General features: G+C 50.4%; 2 protein-coding genes and 1 long non-coding RNA gene across 6 annotated transcripts in view; 1 reads left to right on the top strand and 2 right to left on the bottom strand.

The window, feature by feature from the left end:
* Window positions 1-2,308: 2,308 nt before the first annotated feature.
* LOC311442405 lies at window positions 2,309-2,935 on the bottom strand. Its single transcript, XR_014696630.1, has 3 exons — window positions 2,832-2,935; window positions 2,693-2,740; window positions 2,309-2,551 (listed from the first exon to the last, which is right to left on the bottom strand). It is a non-coding gene; the product is annotated as an uncharacterized lncRNA (long non-coding RNA).
* Window positions 2,936-3,692: 757 nt separating this feature from the next.
* Window positions 3,693-6,089, bottom strand: LOC311442075 (maestro heat-like repeat-containing protein family member 2A; the record flags this gene model as incomplete). Its single annotated transcript, XM_084530841.1, has 8 exons — window positions 3,693-4,074; window positions 4,393-4,576; window positions 4,728-4,832; window positions 4,968-5,054; window positions 5,130-5,256; window positions 5,366-5,445; window positions 5,631-5,753; window positions 5,868-6,089. The coding sequence occupies 8 exons, from the start codon at window positions 6,087-6,089 to the stop codon at window positions 3,737-3,739; spliced, it is 1,266 nt and encodes a 421-aa protein (XP_084386967.1). The 3' UTR covers window positions 3,693-3,736.
* A 2,176-nt stretch (window positions 6,090-8,265) lies between these two features.
* POC1A (POC1 centriolar protein A) overlaps window positions 8,266-20,379 on the top strand; it is a 55,015-nt gene continuing 42,901 nt past the window's right edge. Inside the window, exons 1-6 of one of the 4 annotated variants that reach the window (XM_084530706.1) lie at window positions 8,266-8,347; window positions 8,651-8,735; window positions 10,780-10,951; window positions 13,551-13,730; window positions 14,996-15,103; window positions 16,260-16,375. In XM_084530706.1, coding sequence (XP_084386832.1) covers window positions 8,330-8,347; window positions 8,651-8,735; window positions 10,780-10,951; window positions 13,551-13,730; window positions 14,996-15,103; window positions 16,260-16,375 — 679 coding nt within the window. In that variant the 5' untranslated portion in view covers window positions 8,266-8,329. Of the gene's footprint in view, window positions 8,348-8,650; window positions 8,736-8,907; window positions 8,982-9,317; window positions 10,200-10,779; window positions 10,952-13,550; window positions 13,731-14,995; window positions 15,104-16,259; window positions 16,376-20,379 lie in introns of those variants that run through there. The other 3 variants (XM_084530709.1, XM_084530707.1, XM_084530708.1) reach the window with 3 other exon arrangements.

Below are 20,379 nucleotides of genomic sequence, written 5' to 3'. Positions count from 1 at the left end.
TACTCGAGGTGAGGCCGCACCAGTGCAGAGTAGAGCGGGACAATCACCTCCCTTGACCTACTAGCGATGCCGTGCTTGATGCACCCCAGGACACGGTTGGCCCTCCTGGCTGCCAGGGCACACTGCTGGCTCATATTCCACTTGCTGTCTACCACGACCCCCAGATCCCTCTCTTCTAGGCTGCTCTCCAGCGTCTCATCGCCCAGTCTGTACGTGCAGCCAGGGTTTCCCCGTCCTAGGTGCAGGACCCGGCACTTGCTCTTATTGAACTTCATGCGGTTGGTGATCGCCCAGCTCTCCAAACTGTCCAGATCCCTCTGTAAGGCCTTTACGCCCTCATTTGAGTCCACAACTCCTCCAAGTTTGGTGTCATCAGCAAACTTGCTCAAAATACCCTCTATTCCTACATCCAGATCGTTTATAAAAATATTGAAAAGTACTGAAAGTATTGAAAGTATTGAAAATTTTTAATAAAATAAGTATTTAAAATTTTTAGTGGCTTTCTCTTGCTTACACATTAATCTTACAGACCAGGCTGCCACTTACAAGGAACAAACCCCTATTTTTAGGGTCACAATTTTATTATCACCTTATTATTGCCACATCAGGGCCCATGGACCATCTCTGGAACCGGGAGCAGGGCCTCTGTGTCAGGTCCTGTCCCAACGGACACAACGGACCTGGTTCCCTGCAATGCGGACTTCTTAGATGGCGAGGCCTTTTTGGAGAGGAACAGCCCTCCTTTCAAATTCCCAAATCCTCATGCTAGGAGATGAGGCCTGAATGTTTGAGTCCAAAGCCTCCTCTTTGAGTCCAAACACATATTGAAACTAAAAATGAAAGAGGGTTCCTGTCAGCTAAGGTACTGCGCCCTATAAAGGCAGCTTTGCAGCCTAAAATGAAACTGTGAGGGTTAGGAGATCAAAAGACGACTTTGGATCCCAAGTGGAGGTGCTGGACCCTGACAATAAGGCTGTGGCAGGCAAACAAGGAAACACGGGGGCCTAATAATGAAGCTTCAGATCCTAAATGAGGGGTGGACCTCAAAGTAGAGAGGCTTTGGGCTTTAAAACTCGGGTTTGGGACCATCCAGCTCAGAGGCTTTGAGGGACCAAAGAAGCCTTTTAGGATCCACCACCTTTTTTCTTTTTCTTTTTCTTTCTTTTCTTCCTTTTCTTTTTTTCTTTTACTCTTTTCTATTAATTAATTAATTAGTTAATTAATTTTTATTTTTTCAGACCCAAGGCCTCTGGTTCTGTGCTCAGAGCCTCTTCTTTGGGACACAAAGCACTGGTTTTGGTTTCCCCCTACTGGTTTGAAACTGCTGTCGGCCGCTGTGCTTCAGAAGAGCTGGCCTCTGGAGGGAAGGCACTTGGAGACTCTCTCCCCAGTGCTACAGCGCCTGGCTGTCCTGGTGCAGCCTGGCAGCATCCCAAAAGGACGCTCAGTGCTGGCCAGAGTCAGAGGGGGCAGATCCTTCCTCCGGGCAAATGGTGAAGTGGAGAAAGGCAGCACTCCAGCACGCCCCTGCTGTCCCAACAGGGTGCTGGTTTTCCTCAGGTGGGCAGCCGAGTTCCAGCGCGGCCGCTCTCTCCCTGCCCCTGCTGCAAGAGGCAGGGGGAGAAAATACGACAGACACATGGAGCTCGAGGGTTGAGATACAAAAAGTTTAATTAAAGGGAAAAGGGAGAGGGAGGAAAAAAATGAAGGGACGGGAAGGGCAGGGCAAGGAAGGGCAGGGCAGGGAGGGGCAGGGCAGGGCAGGGCAGGGCAGGGCAGGGCAGGGCAGGGCAGGGCAGGGCAGGGCAGGGCAGGGAAGGGAAGGGAAGGGAAGGGAAGGGAAGGGAAGGGAAGGGAAGGGAAGGGAAGGGAAGGGAAGGGAAGGGAAGGGAAGGGAAGGGAAGGGAAGGGAAGGGAAGGGAAGGGAAGGGAAGAAAATGTGGGAGACCGCGCGAAAGGCCAGAGAGAGGGCAAAGAGCGAGGCCCCCAGGCGTGGGGCGTGTGCGCAGAGCTGCGCTCCAGGGAGGGCTGCACGGTGCCCCCGGGGCTGGGGAGGCACAGCCTGCGTGTAGCTGAGGATGCTGCTGGCCAGCTCCGATGGCAACGAGGAGGAGGAGGCCACTTTCCGCGCTCAGGGCGCTCAGGGTGGCCCAGTGGAGCTGCGGCTGTGCCATCCCTGGCAGTGTCCCAGGCCGAAGCGGGGGTCTTGGAGCAGGCTCGCTGCTGGAGAGGCGCCGGCTGAAGCCCTGTTGTTCATGGGCTTCGGGAGCTGCTTCGGGCGTGCCCCCGGCACACAGAAGGCCGGAGAAGTGGAGGGAACGTGCCCGGGGAGCGGGGCTGCGCCGCAGGCAGGAGGAGATGCCGGGAGCTTTCCAGCACGCTCAGCTGCCTGCCGGGGAAGAGCGTCGCCTCCTCCACGCCTTCTGCAGCCTGGAGCACAGCTGCCGAAAGCTGAAGCGCGAGCGTGGCCATGGTGCTTGCAGGATCAGCCCCGTCTGAATCGCCAGCGACGAGACCGACTTGCAGGGGTCGTTTGCCAAGCCTCGCAGGGCTGAGAGAACAGAGAAGGAGAGGCGAGGTGACGGCCCTGCACCCGCAGAGCGCCCGGCCCCCCGCCGACGTTGCCCCCAGCTCTCCGCACAGCCAGGAGGGAGCAGGGGCCAGGCTCCTGCCATCCCCCTCCCTGGCTCACCTTGGCAGATGTCCTGGCGCTGATCCAGCAGGTGCCTCCCCACGAGCCCTGGGGACACACGGCCTGTCAGCGCCCCCGGCTGCTCCCCGGGGCGCAGCACGAAGGCACAGGGACGGGGGACCCCAGGCTCGCGGCTCACCAGTGAACCTCACAGCCTCCCGCCGCAGGGGCTCCTGCGGGCTCTGCAGGTAGGGCAGGCTCTGGGTCAGGTACTCCTCTGCTGCGCTGCTCCTCCTGGCCAGCTGCAGAGGGAAGGGCGCGGGCTCAGCGCAGGGCGGCCCCGGCCCCGGCCCCGGCCCCGGCCCCTGCCCCTGCCCCGGCCCCGGCCCCGGCCCCTGCCCGACGCAGACGCAGACGGGCAAGCGAGGAACTCACGGCCAGGGCCAGGACGCGCGGGTGGTCCTCGGTGGAGGTGGATGTCTTGCAGCCAGACTGGTTCATGAGGATGCGGAGCAGCTCCCGCAGCACCCTCTCTGTGCCTGGGGGCTCAGACACCGTCGCCCTCCACATGGTGACGGCGACGCTGCGGGACCCCCGGGCTGTCAGCAGGGCCGCCCCCGGCCCCCGGCCCGGCTGACGGCTTTGGGGGTGTGCGAGAGGAGCCCTGCTGGGCCCCGTACCTGGTGCAGGTCGGCGAGCACTGCAGCAGGCTGGCAACCGTCTCCCTGGGGCGCTTGCTGGCCAGCAGCAGCAGGGCCCTGTCCAGGCTCTGAAGGGCCAGCGCGGCTCTGACGGACGGCAGGCTTCTGTAGATGGCCCACACGATGTGGAGCACCTGCCGGGGGGACACGGCTGAGACCGGGCCGGCACCAGGGCAGGAGCTCTGGAGGCTGGAGCCGTGGCCGTGGCCGGGGGTGCTGGCGGGCACCCACCTGTCCCGAATGGAAGTCGGTCTCTGCCACCAGCACGTCCACCATGTGGGCAGCCAGCTCGGTGCTGTGGGGACTCGGGGCTCTCATGCTCTCGACGGCGGCAAGGAAGACGCCCAGGCGCTCCGAGGGCTGCAGGTACTTCATGAAGATCTGTGGGAGGAAGGGCAGCACGTCAGCCACCCCGAGGGCTGCGACGGCCCCGCTCAGCCCTGCTGCTCCCAGCGCCCCAGGAGAGCTGGGAGCAGGGGCTGGGCGACGGCTGGGGTGCGGCCGCGTGCGGGCCCCGTGGGGACCGGGCTTTGTCGGGGACGGCGCCGGTCCTCTTGCTGACGTCGCAGGGCCGGGCTCTCCTCCGGGGCTCGGGGCTCGGGGCTCGGGGCTCGGGGCTGGCGCTTCTCACCATGAGCATCCTGTTGCTGTTGCTGTCTTCGGAGAGCCGCAAGGACAGCCGAGCTCGCCAGCTCTGCCAGCCCTGCGGCTGCTCGGCATCCTGGTCCCACAGCCTTGTGCCTGGAGAAAAGCGGACACAGGGTCTGTCGGCGGGGGGGCTGGGGACCTGGCAGTGGCAGCCGGGGGCTCGGGCACAAGCCTCCCTGGCAGGAAGGGGGCATGCCAGAGCAGAGCCGGGGGCAGCGCGGCCAGGGAGGGCCCGGGCTCTCGCGCTCAGGGCAGGGGGAACGGCTCGTCAGCCCGCGGCAAGGCAGCCGGGCTCGCTCGCTCGCTCGGGTCTCTCCTGCTGAGGAGAGGGGCCCAGGCGGCCTGGTGCTGGCCTGGCTGTGCCGGCGTGCCCGTGTGTGGAGGGACCCGGCCCGACGCGGCTCCTCTCACTTCTTTGCTGCGTGATGAAGAGGCAGAGGTGGCGCACAGCCTCCGCTGCCTCGTGGCTTTTTCCCTCGTTCTCACAGGTGCAGCACAGGAGGAGGTACCCCACCAGCCTCCCCAGCATGGCGAAGCGGTGCTTCTCGGGGTGATGATGCCTCGGCACTGTGGCTCCTGCTTTGCAGGAGCTGACCTGGGGAGAGAGGCAGCGCGGGACCACGGCTGAGCGGGGCGGCAGGGCCCCAGCCCCAGCCCCGGCTCTGCGCAAGCCTGGAGGTGGGGAGAGCCGCGGCCGTGGAGCGAGGCCGGGGGCGCCGGGGCTGCCTGCAGCAGGGGCTCCCTACCTGGGGCAAGGAGCAGCTGGTGAGGAAGGCGGCCAGCCTGGCGATCCGCGCCATGGCCCTCTCCTCCACGGCCTCCGGCTGCTGCTGGGTGAAGGGCAGCAGGAGCTGGGGGGAGAAAAGCTGCTGGTGTGCCCGCAGCACGGGGCACTGCTCCTTCCCGTTGTCCCCCCGGACAGGGTGTCCCCCAGGCGGGTGGCCGTGTCCCCGTCCTGCTGAAGCCCAGCCTTTGCCCAGCCCCACCTTCAAGATGTTCTGCAGCTCCAGGAGGCCGCGGGCGCCGGCGCTGCTCACCAGCGCCTGCAGCAGCCTGTCCAGGGCTTCCACGGTCTGCAAAGAGGAGGACAGGGCTCGGGGCGCCCGAACGCGGAGCAGTGGCAGCCCCAGAGCCCGGCCCGTGCATACGCTGGAGTAGAGAGACGTGTCCGTGTCCGTGTCCGTCCCGTCCTCGTGGCCAGGGAGGTGGAAGACCCTGCAGAAGCAGGCGTGCAGGAGGCCGTCGGTCATGTCCTGCGGCAGCAGCCGTGCTGTGCTGCAAGGGGAGGGGGGCAGAGGTGAGGAACGCCCCCTGTGCGGCACCCTGTGCCCCACTCGGGGCCCCTGGCCGGGAGTGGCGGCCAAGCCCGCGCTGGCCCAGGTACCTCATGGCGGCGATGGCGAGCATGGCTTTCTGCCGCACCTCCGTGTCCAGGCGGTCGCTGGGCTCCTCCTGCAGCAGCGCCTGCAGGGCACAGCGCGACGGATGGCACAGGGCAGCGTCCCCTGGCCAGCGAGCGGCTCCAGGGGCTGGCCTACAGCCTCCAGGATGGCTGCCCCGTCCCAGACGGCTCCCGGGGCTCCCCGCTGGCCCCTGCAGCGGGAAGGGCCGTGCCCAGCACCCGGCCAGAGGGCAGGGCGTCCCCTCACCTCGATGCTCTGCGCCACCTCCAGCTGGCAGAAATACAGCGCGTCCCACGTGCGGGGGTCCGCGACGGCGGCTTGGCAGGCGTCGCAGACGGAGGCCAGAAACCTCAGCTTCTGCGCCTCTCGCTGAGCCGCGCAGGGGAGAGACGAGCGAGCGGGTCAGGGGAGCCCAGCAGGGGCTGCCCGCAGGAGGCCAGCAGCCGCGGCACAAAAGCGAGCGAGCGAGCGAGCGAGCGGTACCTTGGGTCTGCGGCTGCAGCAAGCGCGGAGGAAGCTCAGGGCGTCCTCTTGCTCCTGATGCGCCACGGCCGAGGCAGAAGGGCCCACGCCGGAGCCAGAGGGCGCCTGCAGTGGCTGCACCTCGGTCTCCTCATAGGGCTGCGGCTGGGGCCTGGAGGCCGGGGAGGCCCCAGCCTCCTCCAGCCAGGCCGCTCGCGGGGAGCAGGGGGGTCTCCCCGACATCCTGCCGGGAGCGCTCAGGAGGGAATGTGGCTCCTGCTCCTGTCGCGGGGGAGGGAGGGAGGGAGGGATGCCACAAAGTGCCAGCGCTGCCACCGGCCCCAGGCCCCCTCCTCTTGCCCGCGGGTGGCCCCAGAGCCCCGCGGGGGTCCTGTCCCCAGGGGCCTGCAGACGCCAGCCCCTGTCCTGGAGGGAGGTCCCCCTGCCCGGGGCTGCCCCCAGCCCCACTGCCGACCCAGGCCCCTTGGGGCCGGCCCCGCTGCGCAGCCCTGGCAGCGCTGCCCCACCTGCTCCTCAGCCCTGGCTCCTGCGCTGGCTTTCTGGGGCAAGGTGCCCGCGCTTTGTGCCTTTGCTTCGCACCTGGAGCACCTGGGAGCACTCCAAGCCGTCGCTGCTGCACGGAACCAGGTCCGTTGTGTCCGTTGGGACGGGACCCGCCCCAGAGCCCCCGCCCCAGAGGCCCTGCTCCCGGTTCCGGAGACGCTGCCTGGGCCCTGCAGTGGGCAGACGAAATGAGAATAACATCGGGGACCCTAAACACGGGGAACTGTTCCTTGGAAGTGGCCGCCTGGTCCACGACATTGACGTGGAAGCAAGAAAAAGCCACTAACAAGGGGGGGTTATCCTTTCAAACAAGGCTTTGGAGCCCCACGAAGAGGCTTTCTGCCCTAAGATGTGATGCTGAGGTCTGAAAAAAATGCCTGCATCCAAAAACGGAGGGTGTAGGTGATAACAAGCCCATTGCATCCCCACTGGCTGCACTGCGCTGTGGAGGGCTCCTTGGCTCCTAGGATGAGGATTTGGGAATTTGAAAGTAGGGCTGTTCCTCTCAAATAAGGCCTCGCCATCTAAAAGGGCCGCTTTGTACCTTAGAATGAAAGTGTGGACCCTAATATAGGGCATTGTGCTCTAAAAATGGCTGTATGGTTAGTAAGAGTGTGGCTTGAAGCAAGGAAAATCTAGCTTTGGATCCAGAAGCAGGTGTCAGGGGTCTGACCAAAAGCACTTGGTCCTTTAAATGGTGTCCCTGGTCCTGAAAATGGAGGGTTTAGGCAATCAGAAGATGACTTTGGATACCATGTGGAGGTTCTTGACCCTGAAAATAGGGATTTGGAGGCTAAAAAGAACCCACAGTGGGTCCTAATAATGAGGCTTGGACTGGTGAAAGATCCGAGGGTGGTTGGGGGAAAAGGGTGAGGGCAGCAAAGGGGAACTTGTACCTCCAGGTCAGGCTTTGGAGCCGAAACCTGGGCCTTTGGACTCTGCAGCTCAGGGTCTGGATCCTACAGTGATTCTTTGGTCCCTCCATATACGTGCTTGGACCCGATAAGGAGGCTTTGGACCCTAAAATTCAGGACTCCTCAACAAGCGTGAGGATTTTGGAATGTGAAAGAAGGGTTGTTCCTCTCAAAAAAGGTTTTGTCATTGAAAAAGTCTGCGTTGCATCTTATAATAAAATCGTCCACATTCCCGTCAGCAGCAGCCATTCCCTCGCCACTTAAGTTTGTATTTAGCAATTCATTCCTCTATCGATCTCCATCCTTTTTTTTTTTTTTTTCCTTTTTTCCTTTTTTTTAATTGACAAGTTAACCTATTCTGCTAAATCAATGCTTCTTTCGCCCCGTTGTGTGAGTCTTAATATGGGAGTCTCAGTAAAGAAGCTTTCCTCCGCTCCTCCCCCAATTAAACAAACAAAATGGAACAAAAAGACAACAAAGAAACAGCTTTAACTTATATGGCCCCTGAGCGAGCAAATGCTCTTTGTTTATGAGTGAAGCAGAAGCGATGAAGCGGAGCAGGCACACTGTCAACACTGCTGGCCTGGATGGTCAGGAGGGAGGGCTGTCACATTGGACAGCCTAAAAAATGAGTCTGTAAAACACTGAGAAGAGAATGATGTGCAGTTTTGCCTCTCAGCACACTGTCAAGCAAACATTTGGCGGTGCCGTGCCGTGCCGGAGGGGCACCTGGAGCCCATGCGGGGCTCGCGTGGCTGGGTGCTTGTGACTGGGTGACTGGGTGCTTGCTCGCCACTGCTCCCGCTGGGGCTGCCAGGCGGCCTTCGGGGCTTTTTCTCTGGGCTTTTTCTCTTCGAGCAGGCCCAGGGGGGAGCAGGCATCACCTCAGGAACACGGAACCGGAGGAAAGGCCGAGGGCCTCGCCGCCCTCCCGGCCGCCCGGCGGCGCTCGTCCCGGCGCCTTGCTGCCGGCGGCGCCGTTGCTACGGGGCGCGAACGGGCGGCATGGCGGCGGCCGGGCCGGTGAGGGGCCGGGGCCGGGGCCGGGGGCTCGGGATCCGGCCGGAGGCATCGTGGTGGAGGGCGGGGAGAGTCCCTAGGGCCGCGCCGGGCTGGGGCTGGGTTCAGGGGGGGGATTCCTGGACTTTGGGGGCGGGGAGTGCCGGGGGAGCACAGCGTTTGTGTGTTTTGCATTGCAAAATGTTCGTACCTCTGGCAGGCTTTAATGGGGTGGATGTGGAGCTTGGCTAGCCTGTCATGGAAATAAAACGGTTTTGTTGTGTGAAGATGCTTCATCTATCGTGTCTGAACGTTATTGTCTTCTAGGAAGATCCGTCCCTGGAGAGACACTTCAAAGGCCACAGAGATGCTGTCACTAGCGTGGACTTCAGCCTCAATAAGAAACAGCTGGGTAAATATGCTCTGTGTTCTGATGGCCCAGTAATGAGAGAGTTTCTCTCCTTCAGCTGTGTGAGGAGAGCCTTGGAGGTCCTGAGCGTTAAAATAACTTAGTTTTGTGATGAAGAGATTTGTGGGAGTTTTAGGATGAGTATTTACATGTGCCTTTAAAAATTCTGTAGTTGAACCATGGTGGTGACAAGTTGTGTGCATCCTACTAGAGCTTTAGGATCATCTGCTGTTGCCTACCATTGTGCAGGTGCTTTGTTTTACAATGCAGTGAACATAAAGTAAAACCTTATTTCTCTCTCTTTTTTTTTTTTTTTTTTTTTTTTTTTCCCTGCACAAGTATCTTTCCTCCTCCGTCTTTTATTTCTCCTATTTAGACGCTTGCCTGTGTTTACATCAAGGCTTGTTTCCTACCTGCTATTCAGTAACTCACTGTGTATGCTTTCAGTAGGAACTGATAGGGGTTTTGACTCTTGATGAAGCTGTTGATCCATCTGTGAGAACAGTGCTTTGACTCACGGAGAAGATATATCAGAAATGATTGTATCTGGTAGGCAGTGGGCACAGCAGACAGGAGTAAATAGAAATACAGCAATCTGTTAGGTAGCCATGGGCTGCTTGTAATAAGTTCTGGACCTTGCAACCTGCAGAACACTTGGGAGGTTGCAAGAAAATGAAAATTACTCAAACCCATCTTGGACCATCCTTCTGCTGTTCTCCTCTCCCCTCTCTGATTCTATTTGGATTTCCCTAAAACTTTATCTAGTCAGTGCAGATCTTTGTTTAGTAAGGCTGCTCTGAATGTAACTTAGTGTTGCTTTTTACCGTCTTTCCAGAAGTAGTGCTTGAGCCTTTGCCTCATCCAACTGTGAAAGAGTTACTCTTGATATTTTTTAGTAAATGAGATCAGGTTAGAAAGGGAAGGAATTCTAAGGATTTTTCTTTTTTAGATACTGTTGGGTCGGTGGTGTACTTGACTATTGAGAGATTTTCCTCCCTCCCTGCCTCCCTCCCTCCCTCCCTCCCTTTGCTGCCCCAAGTCAGCCTGCCAAACCTAAAGGACTAAGGTCTTTTTACTCCATTAGATTGTTTGCCCAGTCTGGTTAGGATAGTTATTGCTAACCAGTCCCAAGGAGTATTCGATTAAAATGCTTAATTGAGATGTCAGTGCATTATTTGCCATATATTTTTTATATTAGTCCTGGAAAAGATGTGCTATTTCAACTTAATATTTTTGCCAGACAATGACTTAGTAAAACCATGATTAAAGTTTTAATCTTTTGATACTAGGCTGTATGCTCAATCTACTTTTACACAATTGTCCCCCCTTAAACCTTAGTATCCCTAAGAAAAGGTTTTGCCTGAATCCTTATGAGTTCAACTGTTGTTTTTGTAAGGTTTTTTGTTTCCCTTTAAGGGACATGATTCTGTATGAAAGAGGCATGTATTAATCCTGGATCAATTGCAGGTAAACGTTGTCTTTTTGTTGCAGTTGGAATGACTGTGAAGTGAAAGGACATTTCCAGCAAAAGCTATTTGTTATTTGCCTTAATGCTAATGACCTGGAATCTTCTTGTAATTACGTTACATCCATATCAGAACCTTGCATCAAACTGATATTTTTTTCTGGGAATATCCTGAGATCTCCCTGCAGATATGTCCTGCTTGGGAAGAGATAGATGCAGCTTGGGTTTGTTGGCAGGCTAAGACATATACTCTGTCCTAGTCTGTGGAAAACCTACAAAGTTTTCTATTATTTAGGCATTAAACTGTTTTGAAGGGCTATTTTTACTGTCGTGGTTTCTGAGACTTGCCATCTAGTATTTTTTCTCTTTGCTAAGGCAATGCTGGCATGTGTTTGCAAGCCAATGCATGACTTTGTATGAATTGCTAATGAAATACAGAGTATGCAATACATCAGTGAAATTTAAAGGACGGTGTGCATGAGACTGTTGGAAGCTGTGATGGTGAACTGTGTGTGAAAAGTGGTTTCATTGTAACTGGAGGAGAATTAATGCAAATTATTTTTCATTTTCTTTTCAATTCAGCAAGTGGCTCAATGGACTCGTGTCTGATGATCTGGAGTATGAGACCTCAGATGAGAGCCTATCGCTTCGTGGGCCACAAAGATGCGGTGATGTGTGTTCAGTTTTCCCCTTCTGGCCACCTAGTAGCTTCAGGATCCAGAGACAAAACAGTCCGTTTGTGGGTTCCCAGTGTGTAAGTATTCCTTACCACCATGTCTCTCTTTATGTTTAACTATGGCTTAGGGTTTTTCCCTGCTTCTTGAGTGCAATTTTTCAGCTCTAGGCCTGAAGAAAGAACCATTTTATGGAGCAGCATGGACAGAGGAGAGGTATTTCAGTCTTGAAATGGCATTGGAAATGAAACTGAAGTCCCTTACAAAGCTTAAAATCAGTATTATTTTCCTATGTTAATATAACAAGTCATTAATGTTACCCATCAGTGGTGAGCTGTTAGATTTTTTTCCTTCCCCCCACCTGTCTGTCTCTTCTAGCAAATCGATCCTTTGCTCCTCTGCCAGTGTTAAGCAAGATGTTTAGACACAAGCTGTGGTCTGGTGATGGAGATACCTCTTCTGTGAGCAGGGTAAAGTTTACTAGCTTGCTAACTAGCTCCCTGAGTAGCTTCAAGTTTGTGGTCTTAAATCCAGGGCAGCAATTCTGCTGATCTCTTTTCCTAATTACACCAACATTTTTGAATTCAATTATTTCATGATCACCATGACCAAGACAGCTACCTACCATTTCATCTCCCCCAAAGGCCTTCTCTGTTCTCAAACAACAGATCCATGAGGGCACCTTTCCCAGTTGGCTCAGTCAGGCCTTGGATGGGAAATTATCTTCAGCATGCTTTAGGAAATTTCCCAGACTTGCTTGTTGCAGCACTATGATAGTCCTACTTCATGTCTGGGAAGTTGAAACCTCCCAGAAGGACAATTAGCGCAAGCTTGTTAAATTTCTCAGAAACTAACATATAAATAGAAAGGACTGGGATGTAATGGGAGAAGTGAACTTCAGTGATGCTATCTCAGTTGTTTAGGGATATGATCCTGTGGTCTAAACTTTGTCTGTGGTTGTCATGTCAGAAAAGGGACAGCATGGAAAGGAAACTATTGTTACACCAGTTGTGAAATACTTTGGTACATGGTAGATTTAATCTGTGCTTTCTTGGTGTTCTTTGTCAATTTACCTGCTTTAGACACACTTAAAGCAAGAGGCGTCCAGGTTGAGTCAGGTTTGTAACTGTAAGGGTCATTAAAGGGGAAGGAAAAGCTATAGCATCGCCTATTTGTGGGTCAGGAGCTCCTTTTTAAAGAATTGGAAACCTTGTAGTCCCTTTCAAGGGTGATACATTATTGAGTTAATGCTACCCTGCTGTATTGATTTGTTTGGGATTTGTTTTTTTTTTGATAAGTCATGTTGACAGAATTTTACAGTTTCATGTTTCTGCTATGAGATTTTATCAGATCTGGAGATGTTTTGTGGTTTTAAACAAAAAGAAAACTTCATAAAGAAATAACCATTGCTGTTCTTTGCCTCCTGGTAAATAAGGATCAAATAAAACTTGGGAGCTCTGACTTTTCTGAAAAGGGAGAGAATGTTTCTGGAAGGCATATAGGATTTTGACTTTCTACGTTTTTGGCTTCAGTAGTGCTACGGAACTCAGCATATAGCAACAGAATGCAGTTTTCCTGAAGCCACAGTACAAAGCTAGGCTATTAGATACCAAAGGAAAAGAGAGTAAAATATGTCTCTCCATCCTCTTCTGTTTGTGAATATTGCACTCTTTGTAGCACAGTATATATTGTGCACATGCGGGACTCTTGGTCCAAAATATTCCTATTGGATCTGAAATATGTTGCACTCTGCCTCATGTTTATTTGCCAGAAAAATACCTCTTTCATTTATTTGGAAACTCTGGAGGAATTAGTGATACCTTGTCTTTTGTCCAGCCTGACTGCGTTAATAGTAGCATTACTCAGTGTTGTCCAATGTCAGGCATTCTGCATTTACTCCTGTTGTTTCTCCTGTGATGCTACATCCAGAGCTGTCAGCTGGAGCATGGGCCACTGCAGTAACAGATGTGAGGTGGTTGCTGCCTTCTTGGCACTGTCTACGTGAACTGTGGAGGCACCTTTCTTCTCATCTGCATTGCAGTGAGGGAATTAGTAACAGTACAGAATCTCAGCCTCTTCATCTATAGTGATGTTTCTGTAAACATTTTAAATAGTTGCACAAATTAACAGCATTCTTGCCCCTTTCTAGGCCATGTAAGTTGTTTCAAGTTGGATTGGGTTTCAGTATTGAGGTAGAAAACTGATTTTAGCTTTGTGTTCTGTTCAGCTCATGAATTTGTCTGGGGTTGGTCAATGATCTCTCCCTAATGTCAGCATACACAGTTCCCATAGAAATCATAGAAAGGATTCTGTGATCCTAATGGATTGGAAGGGACCTTAAAGACCATCTAATTCCATCCCTCCTGCCATGAGCAGGGACACCACCTACTAGATCAGGTTGCCCAGGCCTCTTCCAGCCTGGTCTTGAACACCTCCAGGGATGGGGCATCCACAGCTTCTCTGGGCAGCCTGTGCTGGTGCCTCACCACCCTCTGCGTGAAGAATTTCCTCCTGATGTTTAATCTAAATCTCCCCTCTTTTAGTTGAAAACCACTCCCCCTTGACCTGAAATAATGGTTAATAGCACTGCATAGCCATACAGAAGCTTCATGTTCTCAGGTATGCAATGTCTTTGCTGTCATGTTGTGCAGTTCTAAAGTGTCCTTTCCTTCTGTGTAGCAAAGGTGAATCTACCGTGTTCAGGGCTCATACAGCAACTGTGAGAAGCGTTCATTTCTCCAGCGATGGCCAGTCCTTGGTTACAGCTTCTGATGACAAAACAGTCAAAGTGTGGACAGTTCACAGGCAGAAGTTTCTGTTCTCACTTAGTCAGCATATAAACTGGGTTCGCTGTGCCAGGTAAGTGACTTTCTGGCAAATAGTGATGGTAATTTATCCTTCAGGGTAGAGATTTAGCATCATGGTCTTGTGTAACTATTTAGGATGATTCATATGTGTCCAGTGACTGAAATAAATTGGTAGTGTGCAAAGAAAAATTGGTAACATGCAGAGAAATGCCTTAGATAGCAGTTGTGTACCCATTTTATATTTCTTTAATAACCTTTGTCAAGCAGAGGCTTTATTGCTTAGTTCCATGTTTCACTTCTACCTGCCTTTTGCATCTTGAAGTTACTAAAGAAGGCAAAATGAGAGATTATAGTTACTGCAGCTTAGTTACTTGTCATGCCTCTATTCAAAAATGATCAAGCGTTCTCCTTCCATCATTTGGTTAAGAACATTCCAAGTACATAAAGATAATCATCTGCAAGCATTTTAGTATGTCAGGTTATTCATTGTAGACATTCGCGAGGATCAGCTAATGGTATCTTTGTATTTCCTGTAAATAACAAGCAAGTACAGAAAACGCTGAAAGGGTTGCCATTATAAATACATTATTTCCTTATAACTGTCTCAAAAATTCAGTTTTCCACGATCCATCTCTGTTGTTCTGAAGAATTTTTATGGATATAGTACTAAGGATAAAGCCAATGTCTCTAAAGGTGATTCTTGCATTAGAGTTCATGAAAGTGATAGTGACAGTGACTGACAGAATTACAGATGCCCACAGTACAATAGAAGGAATATTTTTCTGGTATATCTGATGTTTTCCAGTTAGAAACTCAAGTTCTGATCCTGTAATATTTACGCCTCTGAAAGAGGTACATTGATCTTGGTTCTCTTGTAATGAAATTTTTAGCTGAATGATGTACATTCACCTGAGGCATTAGAATGATGAAGCTTCTCCTCTAAGAGCTGCTCCAGTGGGAGTAATCACATTGCTGTTAATACTTGTGGCAAATGTAGGAGTTGTTTTGAATTGGGGTAAAGAAACAACTTGAGATACTCTTCAATTAAAACAGGTAGGACAGGAGATCTTAAGTCAGACTGGAGACTTTCCTGAGGATTATTTTACACGCTTATGGAATTAGGGACGGTTTGGGGAATTATGGGTTGCCTTTTTTCTCAACCTGTCACAGCTGTGTTTTTAGTCTCATTGATGTCTGTGTGACTTCTTGAAGAGTCAGGTGTGTTTATGGATGTGCCCTGACAGCTGGCCAAATCCAGTTGACCGTGTGTACTTTTTGTGTGGGGACACTTCTTAATTGCTGTTACTCTTTTCCTAGATTCTCTCCAGATGGACGCTTGATTGTATCAGCCAGTGATGATAAGACTGTCAAACTGTGGGATAAAACCAGCAGAGAATGTATACATTCCTTCTGTGAGCATGGGGGGTAAGTAACTGCCAGGGCACAGGGACCAGCCCTGTAGTGATGGCTCAATTGGGGTGTGTGGTGACTGTACACCTGTTTTTGTCACAGCAGTCAGAGATTCTTGTCCTCGCAATCATTTCTACCTCCTTAAAAAATGATTAGCACCTATTTCAAAAGCAGCAAGCAGCAGATAAGGTGCAAAAAGCTTCCAGAATTGCTTTGATCTTGTTATACATTGTCCAGGTTGGAACATGAAGGGTTATGTTTCAATAACTGTCCAGTATGTCAGGCCTTAAATAATAAGAACAGAGAAACTTATTTTTGAAGATCTTTAAATTATTGTTTTCTTCCAGACTTGTCAAGTGTTTTGTTGTTTGTTTGTTTTTTTTTTTTTTTTAATTGTATTCTGAGTTGAAGAAGTAAATTAAGTAAAAGTGTGCTGGCAAATTGGTACTTCTATGCCTTCTTTCATCCTCAGAATGCCAAAGAGTTGCTCAAAAAAATCCTGTTCTATTCAGTTGTGGAATCAAGAATTTTTTTTTCACACAAAATGTTGTGCTGCAGCAAAAGTTAATTTGTCCAGAAATACAAAATGAGTCTTTAGAGTACTGAGGTGGGACTCTGCCTAGCTTCTTGCTGTATTGAAAATTCAAGTACAAATTTATGTTCTTTCCAGGTAACAAACAATTATATTAAGACAAATTCAGGCAGCATTATTTTTTTCTAGTAAGTTCAGTAAGCACAGTAGTAAATTCAGTAAGTTGTATCTCAAAATTAGTTAAGAATAATAAAGGGCAGGGGGGGAGAATCTGTGTTCCATTCTTGCATATGCCAATCTAGAAATCCTGTTAATTTAGTAAAGGGCATGTGTTATGCAGACCTTTACACTTTAAAATATTCCACAACTGGATCCATCAAATTTCCAGAGGCTTGTATCTACAGCTCCTACACACAGATGTTATGCAAAACTTTGAAGACAGGTGTGCTTAGATATGGTCCTGCAGTCTGCCTGGGGTTATAAGTAAGGTCTTGAGAGAAGTTTGCCAGTATGAATTTTTACATTTTCTCCTTTCTTTAATGTTCAGTGCATCACGATATAGTTTCCCTTCTTGAAAATACCTTTCTGATCTTCAGCAAGAATTAAATATAAACAGTTGGATTTAACTGCAATTTACAGGTTTGTGAATCATGTGGATTTTCATCCCAGTGGTACATGCATTGCTGCAGCTGGTACAGATAACACAGTGAAGGTGTGGGATGTTAGGATGAATAGACTTCTTCAACATTATCAAGGCAAGTTAAGATCTTTGAAAAACCTGACCATTCCATGTTTTAATATGGATTGCTCTGAAGCCCCAGCACTCTCTCTCCTCACCTGCTGTTTTTCCAGAAGGGCATTGGCTTAGCTGTACCCAGGGAAGCCTTTCTTCACCAAACCTCATGCTTTGCTTTGTATTAGCTCCAAGACTGATTCTTGCAGATTGATTAGAGACGCTCTGTTCTGATTTTTCCTTTTCTGCCCACCATCAAAAAAAAAAAAAAGGCAAAAAAGCCCCAGCACTGAAATTGTCTCATATTGCAGGTGTGCATAGGTGTTATTTGCAGTTCCACTGGGCTTTTATTTACTGTTCTTGAGGAAATAATGTGCAGTAGAAAGAATGTGGCCTTTGCTATCAAGTAAGTCTGTAAGAGAAATCCAGTGCATTCCAGCAAAGCAAAAAGTTAAGTTTTTCATGAGAAAATTATGGAAAGTTCACAAAAAAAAGGAAAATGAAAATCAATACATTTCAGTTCTAGACCATGATACATGTTTACAGTTCCTTCTCCAGTATCTCCTTTGGTTTTCATCTTCCAGAGTTGGTTTTGACCTTGTTACACCTTTTCCAGGCTAGTTTGTCCTTGGAGTAGCTTTATATTTAGGAATCTAGTTTTTGTTGTTGTTTTTTAATCCTTACTTTCAAAATGGCATCTCCTCCTATTGCCTGTTCTTGTCAAACTGATTGGTGCTGCCATTAGTAGGGAAAGTAGGTCCTTTCCGATTCCTGCAAGCTCAGCAATCCATACGTTCTGAAGCACTGTCGTCAATACAAATAGTGCATCGAACTTAATTTTGTTAGCTTTTGTGAGGACCACTTCTGGCACGCAATAGTCAAGCGGATCGAAAACAGGGGACTGGAGCTCAGTATTCTGTTCTTTCTGCAATCCACGCCAGATAGCGTCAGTTCCTGCTGCTACAGCCTCACAGGTGAATGCCAGGCAGAAAAGGCAAAATAGTAAAACATTTTTGCAGTTGATTTCTGCTAACTTCACAAATTAAAAGGCAAAAACTGAACTTTAAATTGAAACAGTTGGACCTCCTGACTTTATTTAACTGATTGTTTTTCAAAGTGCTTTTGTCTGTGTATCCCTTTACTCACAGGTCAATGAAAGAATTTGCATAGTCTTTCAGTGAAGGCTCCTCAGTTTCCATTACAATAGAAAGGCAGAGAAAGTGTTATCGTGGCTTAAGGAGCAGGGCTTAAGGAGCAGGGCGCTCCTTCTTGTGTTCCTTCAGTGACCTGTGCAAGACAGACTCCTCTTGTGCATAAGAGTAGTGGGAGTTACTCATCTCAGAGCAAACACAGATGATTTGCAGAGAAGTCACTAACATTGTGAAAGTCCTCTGGATTCCGTGAAAGAGTACCTAAAAGCTTTGCAAAAAGAAGTTGGTGAGGATTAGGAACAGTCTGCACATTTTGGAATCCTTTAGTAATTTTGCCCTGTGTAGTGGGCTGTTCTTTGCACATAGATGAAAACCATTATGGTCATCTAATCAAACCTTTAAGCACTGATAGCGACACCACCATTATTGAAACAGTTCTCTTCTTGGGTTAAAAAAAAATGCAGGCACAGGAATAAGGAATATGATCGTATCCTGGCTTCTGAACTGAAGGTTGTCCTCTCAAGTGTATTGCCCCTGTAAAGTCAGGTCAAATGGGTGTTGAACTCTTTCAACTTTAAACCTGCTTCAGTTTCTTGAACTCTCATGTAACATTATTTTTATTTTATTTATTCAGTTATTCTTACGGACAATCACTTCTGGTTCTGATAATTAACAAATGTAGTGGAAATTAACAAATGTAGAGGACATAAAGCCTTTTGAGGGCTGTTGTTTCAAGTCATTGTAATTGTACCTTGTACTGGCCACATACCAGCAATGAATCCATGAGGTGGATTGATAATGGGCTGGATGGCAGAGCCCAGAGGGTTGTGCTCAGTGGTGCGGAGTCTAGCTGAAGGCCTGTAGTTAGCTGTGTCCCCCAGGGGTCAGTACTGGCTCCACTATTGTTCAACTTATGCAGCAATAACCTAGACAGTGGATGGAGTGCACCCTCAGCAAGTTTGCTGACGACACGAAGCTGGGAAGAGTGGCTGATACCCCAGGGAGCTGTGCTGCCATTCAGAGGGACCTTGACAGGCTGCAGGGTCGGGCCAGGAGGAACCTCATCGAGTTCAATAAGGGCAGGTGCAGGGTCCTGCACCTGGGGAAGGAATAACCCCAAGCACCAGGACAGGCTGGGGGCTGCCCTGCTGGAGAGCAGCTCTGCAGAGAGGGACCTGGGAGTCTTGGTGGACAGCAGGCTGACCGTGAGCCAGCATCGTGCCCTTGTGGCCAAGAAGGCCACCAGTTTTGCCACCAGTGTTGCCAGCAGGTCAAGAGAGGTAGTCTTCCCCCTCTGCTCTGCCCTGGTGAGGCCCCACCTGGAGCGCTGTGTGCAGTTCTGGGCTCCCCAGGACAAGAGGGACACAGAACTACTGGAGTGAGCCCAGAGGAGCGCTATGAAGATGATGAGAGGACTGGAGCAGGTGTTGTATGAGGACAGGCGGAGAGAGCTGGGCCTGTTTAACCTGGAAAAGAGGAGACTGAGGGGAGACCTCATCCGTGTGTACCAGTATCTGAGGGGAGGGTGTCAAGATGCTGGAGCCGGTCTCTTTTCGGTTGTGCCCAGCGACAGGACAAGAAGCGACGGGCACAAACTGAAGCACAGGAGGTTCCAACTGAATATGAGAGGGCAATTCTTTACTGGGAGGGTGACAGAGCACCAGGACAGGGTGCCCAGAGAGGCTGTGGAGTCTCCTTCTCTGGAGATCTTCAAAACCCACCTGGCTGCCATCCTGCGCAATGTGCTCTAGGTGATCCTGCTTGGCAGGGAGTTGAACTAGATGGTCTTTGGAGGTCCCTTCCAAACCTCGGCCATTCTGTGATTCTGTGAATGCTAAAGTGTGATTCTTTGTGTAGTAAGTATTGTTAACTTGTGACCTTTATCAATACTTAGAAGTGCTTTCTGAAGTCTTGCTGCTAAAATAGGTGCCATGTTCAAACACCCACATAGTGTCAGACTGCCCTTCAACCTACTTTATCAGCTTCTCAGCAGTGGCAAGATCTGCAGTGCATGTTTCCAGCCACAGCATAGCTTGGCTCAGTAATGACCTCTTCTTGCTTTCCATTTACTGCTATTAAATTGTCCAAGTCTAATGTGGTTCAGGTTTGACTGCCAGGTTTATTTCTGTCTTGGAATTGTATATTTCCCCTATAACCCACCCTTTCTGTATTTTAGTCTGACACTCTTGCTATTGAAGCGATTTTTTCCTGCTGCGTTGTTTTTAACAGCTACAGTGTAAGTCCTAATCATGTACTAAATTTTGAGCTAGAAATAGCCATAAAAGCCAAAGAAATCTAAATCGGCAGTGGGAGTTGTATGCAGGCACTTCATGCACTTGCGGCTTCAAGCTGGTGCATTTGTAACATGGAATGGAGATGTGTTTGTAGACTCTGCCCTGTAAGGGTTTATGCACATGCCTGCTGGCTGAATCTGATTTAGTTTTGTGGCTGTCCCACTAGAGGGCATCTCTTGCCTCTGTATGGGCTCACGCTGCCTGATTTCAAGGGAATCCATTTTAAAGATGAAATTGCTTTGAGGAGTTAGTAGATAAGTATCCCTGCCACTGGCTCTTGCATGTTACAGCTTGGTTGTTTTCTAAAACTGATGTCTTTTAGCTATGTTGCTCCCGTTAGCAGAGCTTGTTCCTACTGTAACATTTGTAAAGGGAAGTTGGAAGTAGAATGCAAACTGTAAAACTCCTTGTATGGTGTGTTTTTTTAGCAAAGTAAAGGATCTCTGGTCCCATTTACTGTATAGGAGAGTAGACGATGCTTTATTCGCTCCTCTAGTTGATGCTAACTATTTTTGTACAGCAAATAACCACATAGTTAAAATGGTCAGTATTTATTCCCTAAAGATTTTGCTTCCTATGCA

Source organism: Aythya ferina, assembly GCF_964211825.1.
Source record: "Aythya ferina genome assembly, chromosome: 10".
Taxonomy (NCBI): Eukaryota; Metazoa; Chordata; class Aves; order Anseriformes; family Anatidae; genus Aythya; species Aythya ferina.
This window is presented reverse-complemented; position numbering and strand designations above follow the sequence as displayed.